The sequence below is a fragment of the Haemaphysalis longicornis genome, unplaced genomic scaffold, assembly GCF_048455015.1.
Source record: "Haemaphysalis longicornis isolate Haplotype H1 unplaced genomic scaffold, Haemaphysalis longicornis Haplotype H1 scaffold_12, whole genome shotgun sequence".
NCBI lineage: Eukaryota > Metazoa > Arthropoda > Arachnida > Ixodida > Ixodidae > Haemaphysalis > Haemaphysalis longicornis.
In genome coordinates this window covers 62,632,302-62,653,384 of record NW_027526225.1, presented here as the reverse complement: position 1 = coordinate 62,653,384, position 21,083 = coordinate 62,632,302, and the positions used below count along the sequence as shown (strand labels likewise).

General features: G+C 49.0%; 1 protein-coding gene across 1 annotated transcript in view; it reads left to right on the top strand.

Annotated features, from left to right (window-relative positions):
• The window catches only part of LOC144162739 (neuralized-like protein 4), an 88,191-nt gene extending 83,332 nt beyond the window's left edge, over positions 1-4,859 (top strand). The window contains exons 17-18 of the mRNA XM_077693377.1: positions 3,792-3,879; positions 4,589-4,859. Of these exons, the coding sequence (XP_077549503.1) occupies positions 3,792-3,853 (62 nt within the window). The 3' untranslated portion in view covers positions 3,854-3,879; positions 4,589-4,859. The remainder of the gene's footprint in view (positions 1-3,791; positions 3,880-4,588) is intronic.
• The last annotated feature ends 16,224 nt before the right edge of the window (positions 4,860-21,083 follow it).

Below are 21,083 nucleotides of genomic sequence, written 5' to 3'. Positions count from 1 at the left end.
TTAGAAGTGCAACCCAAAAGTTGCGGTGGTATCTCATCTGCAGTCTTTTTTACCTGTGTTTCACTAATGCGCGTACCACTTTCAGTCTGGCGTTGCCAACTTCCTCTGCAGGTACTTAACGAGAAATTGATGACCATTGCATTGCGGTGTTTTGTGTAATTGCTCGAGATTGGGTAATTGGGTTTCTAGGCATATTGTCGTCTACCAGCGGGAGAGCATTGGGCGTTATCAATTACGTCCCGATTTCATTACTGCGTTGCATGCACCAAGGCAGACTGTTCCACGCTGCAGGAGTGCTTGTAGTTGTAGCCAATCAGGAAACAAAAAAAAGTTAAAAGTTTTAATCCCGTGTCCTGTTGTAACTGCTAATGGCTTGGGCCATGCGGCCAGTTGAGCACTTGTCCATGACTGAAATAATGGCTTTCTGGCAAAATGCAGAGCTAACTTAACTATCCACTCTTCGCAGTGCAAGAACTTGCAGCTATTTTAATGCCTGGTATAATTTTATTGCTGTTATTACAGCAGCAGTAGCTATTGAACCGTGTTGTCTGTCGATTATCAAAAATACTTTGCTGCAAAAGCAATTTCCAGCGCACTGTGCAGAAAAACAATGGCACACATCCTCGCAGGTGAACAGCTGATGATCTAAATGTCCTGCATAGCAGTGGCAGCCGCAGCTGTGATGGCAATAAACTGTCATTTGTTGGGCCATGAAGCCAAATCTTCTCCCTATTGACGTGACCAGGCAGCGTACTTTGCAGTGGTGTCAACTTTACAGTGAAAGCTTTCCCGTTATGCTCGCCTGTGAAACTCTTAATTGATAATCGCCTTCGATAACTTTTTATTAAATGCCTCACAAACGAAAGTTGCCAAACCGTCGGATGTGTTGCCACATTTGGTGACGCGAGGCGTCTTTCTTAGTGGCAGCCATAGATTGCAGACTGTGAAAATTGCAACACAACTGCTGCAATAGTGGCAGCCATAGATGGCAGACTGTGAAAATTGCAACACAACTGCTGCAATCTACCGAGCGTTATTGTTGTTAAAATTATTGTTGTTACTATTGTTAAAAAATCTATTAGTAATAATATGCCTGTAGTGAAGACACCTAGTTTCATGCGTACATTACACTCGGATCCTGGATATATCAAACTCCAAGGGGATCGCAAAGTAGTTCGGCATATCGATAATTGTAAATATAAAATACGCCCATCTGAAGCTTATCTGAAAACTCCACCAAGGTTCACCCAGGTCCTTGAAAACCTTGAAAACCCTTGAATTGAGAAGTGTCAATTTCAAGGCCTGGAAAGTCCTGGAAGTTTTAAAGGGTCCTTGAATACCCTTGATTTTTCCGGAGAGAATCAATGGCCCTGCCTTTTCACAAGAATTGAAAGTGTTTGTCATGGATTTTAGGTGTTAACAAATGTAAAGAAACATTGTAACAATCAAGTTTCAGTGTATTGCGCGAAATTACAAGTTTGGTGGATTTTCATTATCACAAGGCAACATTGGGAGCAGGCACTTGTCAATCCAATCCATATCACGATACAATCCAGTGGAAGCCAGCTTCTGTTCTCTATCTTGCATCTTCCATCTAGACTGTGCCTCATACGCTCCATCTACGTTTGCTTTTACGTGCAAATGCTGGACGTGCGCATAGTTCATCCTGTCTTCAAACAACACTTGCTCGACTTAATTCCAGCGGATGCTCTTGCTGACAAAGCAGGAGATGCAGGCAACGTGAACTAAGTTTTGAACTCAAACAGCCTCAGAAAAACACAAAGAAAACAGAAAAGCCTGTAAATACCAGCCGTGAAATAAAAAAGAAAGTGCTACGAGTTGTGCCTCGCCTCCGCCAGATGGCGCCACGGGTCCCGCGACCGAGAGAAGACGCAGTGAAACATCCCCCTCGCGAGGGGCACGATCAAATGCAGAGCATTTTCGGGGGCGCACGACGTTAAGTAGTTTGCGTTACGTTAATGTTGTTGCACTTGTGGCAACTGCTGACGAGAGAGCGCTCGTCAGCAGTAATTTGAATGGGTCAACGATATAAGGCGCGTTCGTAGCGTTCCATTCCGTGTCGGCTTTGTGGCGCAGTGGGTAGAGCACCATGTACATTGCGTTCCGCCCGCAGGGTCGAGGGATCGAAACCGGGCGGCGGATAGTATTTTTTTTTATATATAGTAGGGGGGGGGGGGTGCGGTGCGGACTACGGACGTCAATGCGGTTGACATCGTGAGTTACTGAAATGCTCTGTATTTAAAAAAATAAACCTAGGGGGAGCATTTACGAACCCGTTAGCACGTATATAAATGTGCACTAATGTGCTTAGGTATTGTGCAATAAAAAAACTTTTGCATTGTGTTGGAAAGGTTATAAATAATCCCAGATAAAACATTGGATGGGCTTGAAAATGTGTTGTGTGGTCCTTGGAAGTCCTTGAAAACCCTTGAATTGTTGCTTTTGAAATTGTACGAACCCTGTCCACACATCACTGAGAGCTTTCCGAGATAGCGACAATCAGTAGCTCCCCCATCTGTTCCTCAAAGCACAAAAAATACACACCACGCGATGATGACCACTGCACTTTATTTAGCACGAAAAAAGTCCGGGAGCTTCGCTTTATCTTTTGAGTCATGAAGTTCACCTAACTGACACCATTCAAATGAGAAAGCCCAGCACCGTGCTCTGCACGCGCCACCGCGGCCCTGAATTAGGCTGAATGCTGACGCTAGCTCGGATGCCTCAGGCAGTCGGGAACGTTGTCAGGGTCACTAATAATGTCCCTTCAGTAATGGTGATCCTCGCTGCAATTGCCGAATCGCTGCGATACACCACATCCTGCATGTTATCGTCAACTCTTGCAGTCTTACGTGCTCTCACTGCATCCGGAATGGTACGTAGGAACGCTAACAGCTATCTAATTCACTCTCGAATCACTCAGTGCCGTCGTCTTCTGTGTCCGAACACCTGTCATCTGGAGCCGCAACGAAGCCGCTTTGCTGAACCAGCTGAAGGAACACACTCACATGACGCGCTCCAAAATGGCTGGGCTGTGCTGCCTTTGCCTTGCGCCAGCTTTTGCTGCACAGTGTCGTGCTCAAACATGCTGCGAGTGATCCTAAATTTCAGAAATGCCTCTGGAACCGATGGTTACTTTTCATTGGGCTCCACCCGTCTAATGATGTCCACCTTCATCACTAAATCTAATTTTTTTTTTTCGATCATGGCAACGAAGACGCGCCGTTGCAAACAAAACAGAAATGCCCCACCCACACCGGTCTCCATGCCAGCAGAGCCACCGCTGGGTCACAATTCCGCCCATCGGTTTCCCCGTTCCCTTTTCGCTTCCAGTCACATCCTGCGTTCTCATTGTTATGAGGCTTTCCCCGTGCTGGTCCATCGACCAGGTCGAGCAGGTATTCAAGACATTCTAGTAAATGTTCAAGACATTCTAGCAAGACATTCTAGTAGAAAGCAGGTATTTTAGTGAGTGTTGAAGGCCACCCAAGCGACTCGGCGCGCTAGAAGTCATCGTTCACAACTTGATCAGGAGAAGCGCACTTACAGGGGCACTTGTGGCGCGGCGTTTGATGTATTGAATGGGACGTTGAATGAAAGTTCAATGCACGTGTACAAGAGTGCTGTACTTTTGAATAGGATTTCCAAAAGGATGTTTGAACTGTTTGATACATGCAATAATTCGGTATATCCGGTTTGATATATGAAGACATCGTATGCCCTAGTTGCATGCAAACAAAGAAATCACTTTTTTTTTAACGAACGTGCAGGAACAAAGGGCGGACCAGCCGTGGGCAAAGACAAAGAGGCTGCTGGGGGCGAGAGCAACTAAGCGTGGACGTGATTCGCCAGTTGGTGGTAATACCCCCATTACAGCTTGGACGTGAATGTTTTGCTTACTATGTTGCATTTTTTTGGTCAAATGTGGCTTTGTTGGGACACTACAGCCTTGTGCAAGTCGACCATGCTTGCACAAGGTCGACTTACTATCCTTATGTTTTTTTTTTTTTTCTTTTTATTGTTTTCTCATGTCCTCCATTCCTTTTTTTTTGGTCTCGTGTTGTCTCCCGCCCCACCCCACCCCTTTTAGAGATCAAATCCTGCATACGTTTGCTTCCAGTGACAACAACGTCGGGGACATTATGGATCAGAAAACGAACTTGTGTAGAAGGTATCCTAGCGCAGAATAAGTGAAAGAACTGGAGTTTAACCTGGAAGAATGTGATCACAGTGGCAAAGTCCCCTGGTGGCTTGAAGACTGTGGAAGAGTGACGCGTTTGAGGCTTGGTACGCTTGGCAAGTCATGGCGACTTGTCAAAATTTCAAAGAACATTTTGCACTTTTGTTCGACTGCAAGTGGCATGGACGTCGAAGTTACGTCTTCCACATTTTTAGTTACGCTTTTATGTGGCAACGTAATCCTGATCAGGTGAACGTTTAAGAGGACTACAGGGCCGGTTGTATGCCCTTTGGACAATGCTTTAGCATTTCGTTTCGATGCCAGTGATGAGCAGTTTATCTATTGGCAACAAAAGTTTGTTGAAACACAACACATTTTTATTTGCAGGCTTGTACAGTGGGCCACGGCTCCACTAGAAAGCATCTGCATGGCTGCAACCAACAGTCTTTCGTTTTACGACGCCATCAGTGCATTGGACACAAGGCTGCCAAAACCAAAAATGTGGCTGGCCTGCACGCGTCATTCCGAGTTTTTTTTTTTATTGGCTTCGACTAGTCCAGAATCTGGATTTGTGTCAGCTTACACGTTCATCGCTGTGCGATGGTTTTGTACTATACTTGTACATTTTTAATAAATTATGGCATGCAACAAAGAGAAATCGCCTGTCAAGACTGCATTATTCACACACAGTGATATTTTAAGTGCAGAGAACATTAGGGGCTCGCCTTGTCGTCGTAGCTTGCTCGCTGGACCCAAGTAGAGACACACGGCGTTCCGTCGTTGTGGCGTAACCCAGAGGCTTCGAAGGCCAAGCGGTTTATATACAGTCGAATTCCGCTACAACGAAATTGACGGGACGTGCGAAAAATTTCGTTGAAGCGAAAATTCGTTGAGGCGAAATCTGCCCCAACACACCACGGAAAGGCCAGAAAAATAGCCCCGTACGCTTCCGCAACATTGGCAGCATAATACAATGTTTAGAAAAAGGAGTGACGCGCAAGAACTCATGTTTATTTGGATAACAAACATACCAATGGTTATCTGTTTTTTCACCACCCAAAGAACGCGTTACGGAGGGGGTGAAGATATGCAGGTGCAAAACGTATCGCTGTACAACAAGGCGTGCCCACCGAGCTGATTACTTGCAGATAACTGCTAGGCCGTCGGAAGCCCCCCTCTCGCATGTGGCAGGAGCAGTGCCATTATCTTATCCTCCGACAGGGCACGGCAGCTACTGACCTTGGCAGGCAAGACGCGCGCGCTTGCATTTAACATGACAGCGCGCCCGAGACTAAGATAGGATGACTAGGCTTCAAGACCAAACACGCAAACATGATTTTTGCTCTTGGCTATGAAGAATGGTAGAAGGAAAACGGCAAGGACAGCTGCTCACAATGCATACATGACGGCACCGCGCCAGTAGCGGGGCACATTCATGCAATTTCAACTGGATACGGACATACGGATTGGCTGTAGCTCTGGGGCTCCGCCTTGGCGAAGTGGGCCTGCGCCTCGTGTAAAGACGGCCAGCCACATCGTTATCACCATCAATCAATGGCGTGCGCCTATGAGTTATTTTTTGTTTTGTTTTGGATGGCGGTGTGGTCGCAACGCGCATGTTTCGGTGAAACTAAGCGTCCTGAATGTATAAAAAGTTACAGATAGCTGGCGCTATGCTTATTTTATTGTAAAATAATTGTTCGAACCCAGCCCAAATCATCTAAAATTTCGTTGAAGCGAAAGCAAGCCAGACAAATGGTTCGTTGTGGCGAGGACTTTGTTGCATTGACTTCTATGGCTAGCTGACGGGGAATTGGAAATATTTCGTTGAAGCGGAAATTTCGTTGAAGCGGCGTTCGTTGTAGCGGGGTTCGACTGTAGTCATAAGCGTTCGAAACTTGTGAACCGCTACTGCTTGTCACACCTCTCCCCGTTGTTTGGCGCAAAGAAAACTGCAGCTACAATACGCGACAAATGAAACGCGAACACGGGTATATGAATCCGAACACGCAAAATTTAAAAATACAGTTGAACCTCGTTATAAGAGACATGGATGTAAGAGACAAATGGGTATAAGAGACACTATTCACCCACATGGTTGGCTGTCCTATCTTCCCCATTAAATTGACCTCTTTTATAACAGACATTGGATGTAGACAGTTGGTTATAAGGGACAAGTCATCCTTGAACTTTAATCAACAGTCTCACTTCTAACAAACATTTTAACTTCAGATGCAGTGCCACCAGTCACTAATTGCATTTGCTTCTATTGTGGAAACACAGGTGGACAACAGACGCCTGCAGATGCTATTCATTATAACTTCAGCAAACACACAGTAGCTCAGGCAGCTATGAAATGAGGATGAGAAGCCCTACCAAGGGAAATGAAACTTACAGAAATGGTTGAAGCTTACTGCCATCCATTGGAGTGCGACCGCACGTGCGGGCTCTCCCACTCGTGTAGCTCCCAATCAAGAAACATGGCAGATGTTGAGTCCTGCTAGCGTAATGAATAGCCTGAGCCCACACCGGAAGAAGCTGTGCACTCTGGCTATTCATCAGGCTTGTGAACTCGACATCTACAATTCATCTTCCGCAAACAGTGAAAGGAAAAAAAAGCTTGCAGAATCGGTTGTAAAAAACAGTGTAAATACAGTCATGAAGCAAACAGATTCAGAACTGTTTCATAAAGTCTGGGGGCCAAAAATAAATTAGAATGAGCCTTTTGCAACATGCTGTAGCATTCTTTTGAGCTTATATTAGTCATACGGTGCCCACATTGAACTAGGGTCTGATTAGTGAGTGAAAACATGGTTCCCTGCTTACAAGAGACATCTCGTATAAGAGACAGAAACTGCTCCCCGGTACGTGTCTCTTATAAAGGGGTTCAACTGTACTGTTCGTTGAGGTCTAATAATGGCGCGCTATTGGTATATGCGGGAAGCCGCATTTCCAGACTTTGCTTTTGTAACCAAGCCATGCATCATTTTGGCTTGTATGGAAAGAAATCTCGCTATTTGCATGTTTTGATTCATATTTTCGTGTTCGCGTTTCATTTGCCACGTATTGTACATTTGAGGCAAAATATACATAATTAACAGGCAACGCCCGCGTTCATTTAGGTAGGAACGTTTGTTGGGATGGTTTTTGCAATAGTAAGCGAAAAATGGCAGTGCAACGCCGGCACGTACAGTAGGAAAAGAGAGCACAGAAAGAACAGCACTCCCACTGGCGCAGTTTCAGGCCGGGGGCGCTCGAGCGCTGCGAAGGCGGGAAATTTGAATTGCATTGGGTGGTAGGATGAGCGGATAATGGCGCTGCAGCCCATTGTGGTGAATCACTGCTCTGCACTTCCAGCAGCTGTCACGTTGAGTGGAATGGCTTTGCTCAGCGTTACTCAGCGTTAAATGGTATGAAGAAATGCATATTTAGCTTTGTACTTGGCTTGGCTTTGTACAGGCTTTGTACACTACTGTGGCTGGGAAAATTCATTTAGCCATGCCCTAGCTGCCTCGAGCACACTCAGCCTCAGGCTCGCCAAAACTTTCCCCGAATTCCCCATTTGGGGGCCTTGTCTGTTGGAAATAGTTTTAATGTGGGATCAAAAAATGGCCCATTAAGCAGGAATTTAGCTGCTATCTAGTGTGTGTAGCAGCGAAGAGCTCCTAAAATGACCGACACCACAGAGAAAGTAAAAATATTTAGATAATTCGAGACTGGGTGGTAATAAAACCTAGGGCCTTCGGAAAGCAAGTCCAGCACTGTTCCTTAATGTCACTTGGCACGTGGCTCTAGCTGACCTAAAGTAGGGCTAGTGAATGCGTTATGGCATTTCAGTTAAAAACCGTAGCATGAAAGGCCCATTTTGGAGCCCGTATTTAAGATTTTTTCACGTGCTTGTACGGACATCCACAGCGCAAGTGCGTTCTAGAAGTGAAATTCATGCGTTGTCAGTACTGGGAAAAAGATCCCACGAGCAAGTGCTAAGTGAGGATCTTTCTGTCGCAGCATGAAAGCATCTGACAAGACTTTAAAAGTAAGGTTAATTTTTCTTGCCTCGCACTGCCCTATACACTGTTTCCTGTTTCGTTTCTAAAGCTAACAGGAACACTCCTGGAACTGCTGCTTGTGTTTTTCTTTTGAAAAGGAATCAGTTAATCTCAGCTTGTCAGAATATAGGCTCATTCATTGCACTAATGCTGAAGCACTTGAGGTTGAGGTCACCATTTAAGAGGAAAGTTACCCCCATAAAAAACAAAAAAAAACATTCCTCAAGGTGCACGTGACCCTTTTATGCCCAGTGTTGCTCAGGAGCAACAATTTAGTATTTTTTTTATCTCACACTTTGTAATTTTTTCGACATTAGCACCTTCTATCGACAAAGGATCCTGGACCTTCAAAAATTAAAAAAAAAGATATTGTTTACGCATGTCAACTCGCATCGAGCCCAGGTGGCTCAATGGGCTAGTGACAAAGAGAGAAGTGATTTCGTGCAAGAGAGGAAAGGAAAGGAACCGAAATTGCGCAATTTCGTTGCTGTTACAATTTATAGCAATACAAACTTTACGTTATTGTCTTCACTTGAACCATAAATCATGGGGAGAAAGGTAGGTCTCTTGTTCAAGTGATACATGGGCAGCCAGTGCCCCATCCTAATAATTTTTTTCGGACGTCATATTTGTGATTTCGGAAGGCCTTTTAGATCATAAAGAACTTCTCACGCACTTAAGCAAAATAATAAAAGTTTTGGGCATCAAAAGGCAGAAGCCTGGCAATACGTAAACAAAAAGTATTGCTTTGTTAGTACTGCTTTTAGTAGTAAAGAGTACTACGTTACTGCTACGCAGTATTTGCATCTTTCTTCGCTTTCAATCTTTTTCTTTCGGCATGCATTACTTCGACAGGCCTCTTTTTTGCTACATTGTGTTTCATTTCTTCATCTTCATCTTCTTCATCATTTCAGACTGGCATGTGGCGCAGCTTCCCTAGAGCCTGTAACCTGCGCTGTTGGTGTGAACCTGTTCTACTTGCGTGCCGTCACGTTCAGGTGTCGCACATCACACACTATTGTGCGCCCTTTAAGTTTCCTATTCGTACTTCTGTGAAATTTGTGAAGCCATCACATCGGCCCCCAAAGCTGTCGATTCCTAGCCAAAGGCCAACCCCTTTAACCATAATATCCAATTCTGAGACAACCATTTAAAATTTTGCCGCAGGCCTGTTATCGCCACAGGCAACCAAAATGCAACAGCATCCACCCAGTAGAACTCGTATGGAATTCATTGCATGCTGGCCTTTAGGGTAACGAGGCTGCCCACACTATAGCTCGAGGGCTGACTATCAGACTATGGAAAAAAAAGGCTTTTTCTGCATCCATATACAAAAACAGTTTTTAGTGAAGAATAAAAACTAGGGCAATACAGTTGCCTGTATTTTCACTGACCACAAAATGTGTCCTCGTGTGAAGTTCAAACGAAATCAAGCCAGGGGTTTTGTCGAAAGAAATCTTTTAAGGTGTGTTATCTACCTGCATACAGGGGTGAGACAGCTGCGCATATTGCGCTTTTTTTATACGATTCCATTTGCCTGCGCCAAGCTGCTCCAAAAGCACGAAAACGGCGAAAGTTGCGCCAAACTGCTCCAGAAGAGCCTCAACGGCTCGGATTTTGATGCTCATGTCAGTTTCGGCGGGGACGAAAGCCTCCCGCTTCCTGGTCACCGCTTTTATCGTCTGTCAATCGCAAACACAGAAATGGCACAAATAGAAAGACTGAAACGAAGCAAGCGATAGCTTCTAAAACTCGATTCGCTTTCCGACCGGGTTCGCTGAAACGGCCTTCTGGATTAGGCATCGCTGTGGCAACAAACATGGCCGCCGCCTGATCTGGCTGCTAGCTCAGTGCGCATCGCCGATATTTTCCCTGGTTTATTTTGCGCTATCAGCTGGGTTCCAGTCTATTCATTCTATCTGTTGTGGCTCTGAACAGTGACGTTAACGCGGGGATGTGGTTTGAGATTGGTGCCAGATTACGGGAAGTTGCGCGGCGCGAAAAAAAAGTTAATTGAAATGTGGGCCCGGGCCTAGGACTTCGGCGTGGTTTGTCCTTGAGTGCGAAACGCGTGAAGTGAATTTTTTGGCTCGTTGTGGTGTTATAAAATGCAGAGGTGTTGCTGTGCTTCGAAGCGCTATCGCGAGCCTCGGGGATGGAACGGTCGACACGAAAGTTGCGGGCTGTGCTGCGGCGCCGCGACCTGTTCACGCCGCGACTACACGGTTGCCATAGAATGCGACTATAACACTTGATGTATGCAAAGTGAAATTGAATGCCAGAATCTAGGTGGCTATAGACAGTAACGCTAGTCATATGACCATAGGGTGAACCTGCGCCCCGGGGGCTGAAACGGGTTATGCTGGTTGGGCTATGCGACCGTTACTGTAGCCGTGACTACAGTCGTTCGTACAACGCAGCCTGGGATTACAAAAATAATAATTTTAGCATTAAAACGGCAAAAAAATGCCACAATTGCGGAGCCCTTAAATTTGGTAAGAGTTTTAGCAGTCCGTCTGTTCCGTCGTGTACGTAGTTACCGTGCTGACCGGGACTCGTCTGGGCACTTGGGCATTCGTAGCAGTAGGGGTATTAGTTCCGCGGGCCTGCCTTCGCCCTGTCCGCGCCTCCTCGCCCTTCTGCGCGCGCAGGCGCTGACCGGTCCCGGTAAACCCAGTAACAAAATAAAAAACAGAACAGACGGACTGCTAAAATTCTCTAATGTTAATGGCAGTTTTGTTGTCAGTGTTGCGTGCAGCTGCAATACAATATCACCAGTTAGGAAAAAGGTAGTGCAGTTAGTACTTTGTGATACTCTTAAAAACTCTTTCAGGTACGGCTGTTTCAGTGTTCTGTGTATTCAAAACTGATTTAAATGTCCACTTGACCCTGCAAATTTCTGAAATAATGATTTTTTAAGCTCACATGACGATGTATTAAATGTCCCTAACTGCTCCAAATCAAGATTCTTCTGCTCCAAAATAGAAATTTTGCTGCTCCGAAAACTGCTCCCAAATCTGTTTAGGCTGTCTCACCCCTGTACATACTGCCACTCCGTTTGCGTGAACTCCACGGGCGCCTCGACGCCACGTGTCGTGTTACAGGGTCTTTGCCCTGTTTATGTTCTCGCTTCTCTCTCTTCTCTCGAGACCCACTCGCTCACAACGTATACGTATACAGTCAAACGCCGCTACAACGAACGCTTCTACTACGAAATGGCCTGTACAACGAAGCATGCCATATGGCCTGGCCAGATTCCGGTGTTTCCTATGTATTGTGAACGCCACTACAGCGAATACCACTACAGCGAATTTGCCTGTTTAACGAAGAAAATCATGCGTTCCCAATCGCTGAATTGTTGTTTGATAACGAATACGGCTAGCCGCACACGTGGTAACGCGCAGCAGAGAACCGAATCCGAGGGCTGCGTCGCCGCGGCCCGCTGCTGACGTCGATGGCACTCGCTACTGCAAACCGCCAGACCAAGGCCACCTCGGGCTACCTTTTAAAGAACTACAAAAATAAAAAAGGGCGATAATGCCGCTGCACTGCTGCTCAGGGATCTAGCCAGCGGGAGGAGGGATTGCGACCCCCCTGCTTTCCCCCTCCTTCCAACATATTTTCCAGGCAGCGCGCGTAAGCGAGGGCTAGTGTTTCCTCCCACAAAACTCCTCCCCGGGAAGCCCACATGTTTACTTTTACGGAGCCAGAGAGGGGACGGTTCGCCTAATTGCGCCTTTGGCGATTGGGGCGACGAACACAATCACTGCGGGGGCGCAAACGCTTGCACAGAATGGCGGCGTGGCCCGACTGCGGTTACTCGCTCTTTTTAAGGCTTTGGCCTGGAGCTGAACCAGCTGTACCTTCGGCCTTTCTTGTGTCGACAGACGCCGAATAGAAAAAATAGGAGAGCGGAAGACATCGACAAACAATTTATATGTCGCCTCTTAACTTCCAGGTTGGGTGGCCTTCCTTTTCTTCCGCTCCCTTCACTGTTTTCCTGCCGGCGGAAAAGCAGTCTGGGCCGAGTTTCGTCGTCGCAGCAGGGTCTACAGTGTAATAAATAAAATGAGAAATGGCACAAAAAAGGCATGGTACGTCGGCGTGTTCCCAAGTCCTGACTCGCTGTTCTGCTGTTCCCAGAGCACTTGCACTTTTTCGCGAGAAGAAAGAAGGAAAAGGGTGATCGGTGGGCAAATTTGGCATGAAACGTGTATTTGAGATTTTTTTTTTAGAATGACAGGGTGGTTGCGAGAAGGAAGGGACAAAGGGCAATAACGATTTGGAGGAGAGTTTTCGGGCTAGTCTTGGGGAGGCGGCAGCAGAAAAACGGCGTAAGAAGAGTCAGCTAAATGTGCGCATGCGCGCACTGCCTGACTGCGGAGGGAAGCGAGTTTGTTCCTGATCTGGTCTGCAGCGTGGTTGTTCGATTGCGCCGTGTTCGTGTTGCAACGTCTTAGAATTGCGACAAGTGCAGGTGAAGGTGCAGGGACTAAAAATCGACGACATTTCAGCCTCGATGAGAAGATGGAGGTCATCAGTGCCGTGCAGAGCGGCCGGGAAAAAAAGGACGTAGCCGAGGAGTGCGGTATCAGCGCATCGACCTTGTCGACGTCCCTTAAGGACAAAGAAAAGATACAGGAGCAAGTGGCATAACATAAAACGGACCCGTCAAGGAAGCGGATCCGTGGAGCCACATTTCAGGATGTTGACGCCGCCGTCTACAAGTGGTTTGCCGATGCATGTGCAAGGAAGATTCCTGTCAGCGGGCCGTTGCGGTGTCAGAAGGCCAAACAGTTTGTCTTCGCCCTCGGCGTGGATGAAGCGGACTTCAAAGCGACGAGCGGCTGGCTGAGAAGCTTTAAACAACGACATGGCATTGGTTTCAAGACTGTGGCTGGCGAAGAGGCCGACGCACCGCACGCCGACAATTAAGTCCGAACTGCTGAGAGTGCTGCACGAGTACAGGCGGAAGACACATTTAATGCCGACGAAACTGCTCTTTTTTATGAGTGGCTACCTCAGAAGACCCTGTGAGAGAAAACAGATCAATGCAACGAGGGAAACAAGTCCAAGCAACGTCTGACTGTGCTGCTCTGCTGCAATGCAGCAGGGACTGAAAAGCATGAAGCCGCTAGTGATTAGGAGGTCGGCAAAGCCACGATGCTTTAAGGGCGTGCGTAGCCTTCCAGAAGCAGATTATGTGCGAACAAAAAGGCCTGGATGACGGCGGACTTTTTCCAAACCTGGCTTTTGCAACTGGAGAAAACAATGCGCCTTCAGAATCGCAAGATTGCTCTTCTAATCGACAACTGCACCGCACACAACAAGATCCCGGTGGTGCTAAATCACGTGGAAGGGATTTTCTGCCGCCGAATTGCACGTCGGTGCTGCAGCCATTGGACCATCACTGCGAGCCGGCCTGGTTGGAACTGATTCATTTTAAAGGTAATAGCGCACAGAAACAGGGACCTGCCGTTTGTGCGCTATTAGTCCCCGTTTCTGTGCGCTATTACCTTCAAAATGAGCCATTGGACGAAGGGATCATACGGCCCCTTAAAGCCCGCTACCGCACAATGATGCTGCGGCGATTTCTGCTCAACCTTCAACACAACATTGAAGGGTCAACTAGGATCAATGTCCGCCAGGCCATTGAAATGGTTAACGGCGCATGGTGGAAGGTGCCCGCCGACGTTGTGCGGAATTGCTGGCGCAGTGATGGCTTCACTGAAGCTGACAACACAACCGATAGGTGTGCCGACGATCGTGAGTCACCCATTTCGGCCACGGAGCTGCAGGAGTCCATAAACACGCACACTGCGGGTTGCGACGCTGCATTGGTTGTGACGGCCGACGATTACGTCTCGGTGGACGACCAGGTCCTAATTTGCCCTGACCTTACAACTGACCACATCGTGGAGGCCATCATAGAGAAAAGGGACGCCACAAATGACCAGGCGAGTAGCGATGAAGAACTTGCAGAGGAGCCAAGCGTTATGACTACCCGCGAAGCCATAGCGGCATATGACGCGCTACAGATACATAATCTCGTCACTCCCTGACCTCGCGCCGCAGCATGCCGTGAACCTCGATAGCATCAGGTCGGTGGTAGTTGCGCATTCAGTACGTCATACTACTGTGCAGAAGAAAATTGTTGACTTTTTTTCGCCTATTGGAGTTTAATAAGTCTGATTTAAATAAACGTATAGGTTCGCTGCTAATTCTTATTATTTGCTTACTTTATTCCACTAACTACGGTAAAATGCATTCGCATTTTTAAGGTATTGCGAACTACAACAGCCTGCCCGATGAACTTGAAGCTCTATCATCTTTATCATCATATAAAAGGCTTCTTAAGATTCTTCTAGAGTGCTGATTGGTACATAACAGTCACAGTGAAACTTTTTGTGTATTTTTGAGTATTAGTCGTTGCACTTTTGCGTATTGTTTTTTCTCGCTAAATGTATGTTTGTAGTGCTGCACTGGGTTTTTAATATATTATGTTACATTTCACTTTTATTCCTTCTTTTCCTTTTTGGTTCATCGTGTTTTCTCATACTGAGTGAATGTAATTATGCCTGCTTTTGTTTCTTTTTGCATAGGGTGTTTAGAAATATCACCTAGATGCGCGGTTTAGTGTTTTCTATCTCGTGAAAATTCCTTAGTGTTCTTTTGAATATTACTATAGTTTTACATGTGTAATATTGCGTTTCCTGTTATTCTATTTGTCTTTTTTCTCCCCCTTCGAGTCCGCCCTAAATATACTACTTATTTTGTATTGCTATATTGTCAATATTTTTTTTATGATTTATATTACTACTGTGCAATGCATATAGCTCTATAATATGCCACTGTATAATATGATTCTAGCGGCTTTCACTGTGTTTTATTCTTCTATGTAATAGTTCATCGAGGGTCCTGGTGCAGTCGCGACTATGGGACCCTCGTCTGTATAATTCTGCTTTGTAACCTTCACCTTCTTGTAAGATTGAATAAATTTCTGCTTCTTATATATGCTTATCTGCTTCATAGGGTGTCAATTTAGTGCGCGACGCATACAGCGAAGTGACGTGTATAACGAACAATTACCACGGTCCCGCACGCTTCGTTATACAAGCGTTTGACTGTACTGTACACTTGGCTCCAATAAACAGTTTTGCCTCGGACTCCGACTTGCGAACACCGCACTGGCTACGAGGATGGGATCGCCGCGGCCCCAAGCACGCAGCTTCAGCCCGCTCTGACTTAGAGAGCTGTCTCCACTTGGCCGCGGGTTCTAGCGCGTGCTTTTGCGGTCCACTTTAGGAGAGATGTGAAAGGCTGCGGACAAAACGATCCTGGTCTGTCAGGCATGGAGAACTTTCAGCGCCAGGTTCGGGAATCCGTGTTAGGTGCAACCGCCGGGTCTCTGACTAAGGGAGAGGGGCCGCCAGCTCTGCTGTTTCCCAAGGCTTGCACCGCAAGTCCAAGATGTGCCAATTTTTAACAGCGGAGGTGGTGTTTCTGGTGTTAATGTGTGCGGCGCCACCACAAAACCGAAAGCCATAGTTACTTCGGCCGTTTACCGAGCACGTGAGCATGCTGTTTACGAGGAGCGCCTGGTGTCGTTCAGGTTTGCGCGTGTCACTTACAAAAATACCAAGAAAACAGTTCACGTGCGTGCGCGCATCAAGAGGGCAGCACAATACAGCTGGCGCTGTAGACGCACAGTTCGCGAAGCCGGTTGCAGCCAGTTCTAGCGCAGGGCTGACGCATTCAATTTTGGGAGAAGTGTGAGTCTGCGAACAAAATGGTATGGGCCCGTCATTGATGCATTAGGAAGACGACGATATAGATGGATATGACGATGACTACCACAGTGAAAAGTGACGAATATGTAAATAAACATATTTCAAACCTAATGCAATGGCGTGGTGGTGTGTCCTAATTTGTGCTTACATAGAAATAAATCCTCTAGCTCCGCTGTGGTTCAAGCCTTGCGCGACTTGGTGCAAGTTTTTTTCGAAATTTTTTTCCTTTTTTCTTCCTCTCTCTAACACTCCTTTAACCTTGACTCCCCCTCTGCTCCCCCTTCGCCGCACTGTGTTGTATATGCAGGTAAGCTCCCTTCTCAGCTCAGTAATATCAATGATAATATCACCCGCGCTCTTCCTTTCCTTTTCCTTTCTCAAACCACAAAAACACATCCAATACGACCTCCTCAAGAGGTGAAATGTAACGACGAGCTTGGGAGGGCGGGTTGGTCGAGTGCATAGAGTTTCCCACTATAGACTCTATGGTCAAGTGGTTGTGGTGGTGTTGCCAGAAGATCTGGCTCATACCCACTCAGGGCGATTGGCCAGGAAAGAGGCGCTCACAGAGAGAAATTATAAAGTAATTAAAGAAACACATTTAAGGAATGAAATAAAATATTAGGGAAATATAAACAAAAAAAAACTGCCTAAACATGATACATAGCATCAGGAAGTGTTGAAACCGACATAAAAAAAATGGTGACGTGCGCGGCCGCAAAGTTCAACAGACGAACAACAGGGGGCTGCTGGCGATGGAGTAGTCTTAACTAGTGTCACTATATAGTGTCACTACCTTATTTAGTGACTCTAGTCTTAACTATATGGGCGATGGCGAGTGACAGAAATGAGCTTCGGAAGGCGTTGTCCAAGGGGGAGGTGTATGGACGGGCGCGGCCTCAAAGTGCTACAGAAGGTTCAGCAGCAGACCAAGAAAAAGTCCAATTGATCTTTTGCTTCCACATGCTTACAGAGATGCAAGCGTTCCCCGTGTTTTCGGCAGAAAAGTTGCTATGCGCCAAGAAAGTTCAATCTAGCCCGCGACACGTACGCTATGCACTGTCATCATCATCATCACCACCACCACCATTCTATTAGACTTACAATGGCTCTTTACTGCGCAGCCCGAATGTGACAAGTGTGTGGCGCCCCCCATCCCTGATATTGGTTGGCCGCTAAGTTCAGTGGCCCCACCAGGCTCGGTGGGCAACGTTGTGTGTGGCCGGGCAATAAACACCGCCGAGCACGGCTGCTTGGTGGTCAGTCACCGTCACCACCAGCACGCTGCATGTCGTCTCTCGGCTGGAGGGTACCCCCACCCTCCCAGGTTCACGAACGCGGGTCTAGATCGTGACACTGGCGACGAGGATGGGATTCGTCGCCACTAAGTCGCCACTGACGCCACTCGTCGCCACTGACAATGGCGACGAGGGAAGAAGCCCGCGGAGCGGCCGAAGCCACCGTGAACGCCGCCACCGAGAACGCCGAGACACCGCCCCCTCAAGCCAGCCGCCATTACGCCATGCCGCTGTACGGAAGGCTCGAGCCGTTCGAGGGTGAAGGGTCCGCCTGGCCGGTCTACGAGGAGCAAGTCGGCGTGTTTTTCCGGGCGAACGACACACCCGAGGCAAAACAGCGCGACATCTTCCTGGCCAGCTGCGGGACCCGCGTCTTCGCTCTCCTGCTCGACCTGCTCAAGCCGGCCACGCCGCACGACAAGCCGCTGGGTGAGCTGCTCGCTACGCTACGCTCGCACTACAGCCCGGCTCCGTCGACGCTAATGGAGCGTTTTCGCTTCAATAACCGGAGCCGCCGAGACGGAGAGACGCTCGGGCAGTTCGTCGCAGCGCTGCGAGGGTTGGCGAGCGGCTGCGCCTTCGGGGAGCAGCTCGACTCGCTGCTCCGGGACCGTTTCGTCTGCGGCATCAACGACCCCGCCATGCAGACGCGACTCCTGGAGCTTCCCGACCCCTCGCTGGACGACGCCGTGAAGGCAGCGCTGGCGATGGAGGCTGCGGCCAAGGACGCGGGCGAGCTAGCACGTGCGGCCGGCGCACCGTCGGCGGAGGCGGCGGTGAACAAGATGGCGGCACGGCATGGCAGGTGCAGTCGCTGCGGTGGTGACCACCCCCCCTCCCAGTGCCAGTTCGCGCAAGCGGAGTGCTTCGCGTGCGGAAGAACTGGGCACATTGCTCGGGCGTGCCGAGGGGGGACGACGGCGGACGGACGGAAGCAGCAGCCGGCGTCGAGCACATGTTCCGCGCCAGCCCACGGCCAAGGAAGTCGGCGCAAGGGTAGGCGGCGGCGTGCGGCAGCAGCTTCGGGTGCCGCGGCTAGGCTTCACGTCGTGGCCGAGCACCCGCAGATTTTCGACATGTGGCACGCGGGCACAGTGCAGCCGTCGGTGCCACCATACATGCTGACCGTCGAAGTCTGCGGGCGCCCCATCTCCATGGAGCTGGACACAGGGGCCAGTGTGTCGGTCATGGCCGGGAAAGCCTTCAAGCGCACCTTCCCTGGCGTGGACGTCGAGGCGTCGGGCGTCGTGCTGCGCAGCTACTCCAGACAGCTCGCCCAAGTCGAGGGTCAAGCCCAGGTCAGCGTCCGCCTTGGCGACAGGGAGGCCACCCTTCCCCTGTACCTGACCAAGAGGCCGTCACCGACGCTGCTGGGCCGGAACTGGATCCAGGCGTTGGGCGTGAGGCTGCCGGAGTACCAGGAAGCAGTGCATGCAGTGGCAGACGTCCCCGGCCTCCTGACCAAGTTCGAGGCCCTGTTCCAGCCCGAGGTGGGGACATACACCGGCACGGCGGCAAGCATTCAGGTGCCAGAGGGAGCACTGCCCCGTCCAGCCCGACTGCATGGACGGTGTCATCGAGCAGCTGCTGCACCGGCGAGAGGCCGGCACCAACGGCGGCGGGGTGCTGGGCACCAACGGCCGCCTGCTGCACCTGGTGGTGCTGAGTGCCAGGGCCAGCGCCCAGCAGGTGGCGCATGCTATGCGGCAGGTGCTCCCGCAGGGCTTCCGGCTCGACGACAAGGCCCAGTACGCGCTGGTCGTCAGGATCATCGACGGCGACGTGGGCCTGCCGCACAACTTGTTCCGCACGGAGCCCCACGGCTGCCTGTGCGTGTACACCAGCCAGCCGGAGCTCAAGTACATCCGCGAGAGCCTCGAGAAGACCCTGCTGGCCAACCTGAAGCAGGAGGACCGGCTGCCCTTCCACGGCCTGCCCCTGGTCATGGTGTTTGCGGGCCAGGGAGACTGCCTGCGCGAGGAGGGCATCAACCGGGCCAAGAGCCTGCAGTGCCCCTTCGTGGACGACGGCGGCGGCCTGGACCCCGTGCGGCTGGAGCAGGCGCTGTGTGCGCTGGTGGAGAGCATCGAGCGGCTGCACATCTACCAGACGCTGCCCGCGGTCGCGGGGCCCCGGCCGGACCTGCGGCTGATGCTGTGCATATTGTGTGGGGACCCGTACGCGCCCGAGTAAGGTCCCTAAAATTACTAAGGTAGCGCCAACTACTCCCTCCTTCTCCGCTGCCCTCCTCTTTTTTCTTTCCCCTCACCCGCGGCGCCGCGGTCCCTTTAACTCCGTGCCGGTGCCGCCATATTTGTTGGCCACTTGAGAGCAGACGCCCTCGCTACGCTTCAGGGCGCTCGCTGCAGTTTGCTCTTGTTTTCGCGCCGAAATCGCTCTTTGGTAGCATTTATAGGATTTCTAGAGCCCCGTTTTACCAACACGCACTGAGTGATAGTGTTTTGTTTTATATTTTTGTCTACAAGAGGATATTTGCGGGGCGGATGCCGCTGGCGCATACGCACAGCGCGGTTTTTGTTTACGTGTGCGGCATTCTGTAACACCTCAGGATAGCTCGTGAATGCGAAAGGATCGAGCGTGCACATTTCAAACTGCTCTGTTACGGTAGTTCCGTTCTTGCATTCGCGTGACTGTGGTCGTGCAATCGCTGCACAGAGGTCTTGCGCACGGTTCGCGGCAGTATACAGAGCGCTTCATTCGCAAATGCCCTAGTTCGAGCGCTGCGCTGGCGTCCTTGCACTCGCTTTCTTGCGATAATTGTGAATCCTCAGCGGCGTTCACTCTGCGCCCGCTTTTACTAACGACCTATATCCACCTTAATTCCGCGCAGTTTAGAGTGCTTTGCCATTTTTGTAGAAATGTTTCCTTCACCTTCATGTCGTTATAGGCTCCTGTGAGTAGATTAAAAAGATACACATGCTGTTGTGCGTGTGTGCACGTACAGCGACGTGAAAAGCCCCTGCTTCCCCGACTTCGCAGCCGGATACACTAAACTGCACTCGCGGCCGTACGTTCATGTGCGAACCGAGTGAAAAACGCAGACTTGTAATTCTGGGAATACGCGCCAGAGAAGACTGCGATCAATCGATCGGGTAAACTGAAATTACAGATTTGTGGCCTCTTATTTCTCATACGAACCAGAGATCGAGTCCCTCTAGGCACAAATTATGTAACTAGTTACTGCAGTTAATTAATCATGCAATACGTTTTTTCACCGGGCGCGGTCGTTTACAGCCGTTATTAATGGAGGCGCCTGGACAGAATTGTTTTGTGCTGGGATATATTCTGGCATATTTGTACATTGCACTAACACAGGGATACACCCGAAAGAAATTCAGAAGAGGACCAATGTCACGATGATTATCAAGAGAAAACAATAAATCACAAAAATGAATTGGTGCCACCAAATAGATATTTTATTGGAACAAACGTCCGTAATGACGTCGTGCAGGTGGCTTGTGCTGCTGACGTGGCTTCCCGTGAGAAAAAAATGTTGGGAGTGGCATTTGGGTTTAGTTTTTTTAACGCCAAGCCTCTCCAATATCCGTTGCTCAAATTGATCCGTGAAATAATCCTATTGAGAAGGGGAAAAATGTCGCCACCGAGTTTGAGATGCGCCACAAACACTCCGCAAATATAGGCAATAATGCATTGCAGAAGGGAGTTAGTGACCGTTCTACCGTAGCATGGTCAAATTCGTGTTCGCGCATCTGCTCAGTGCTGT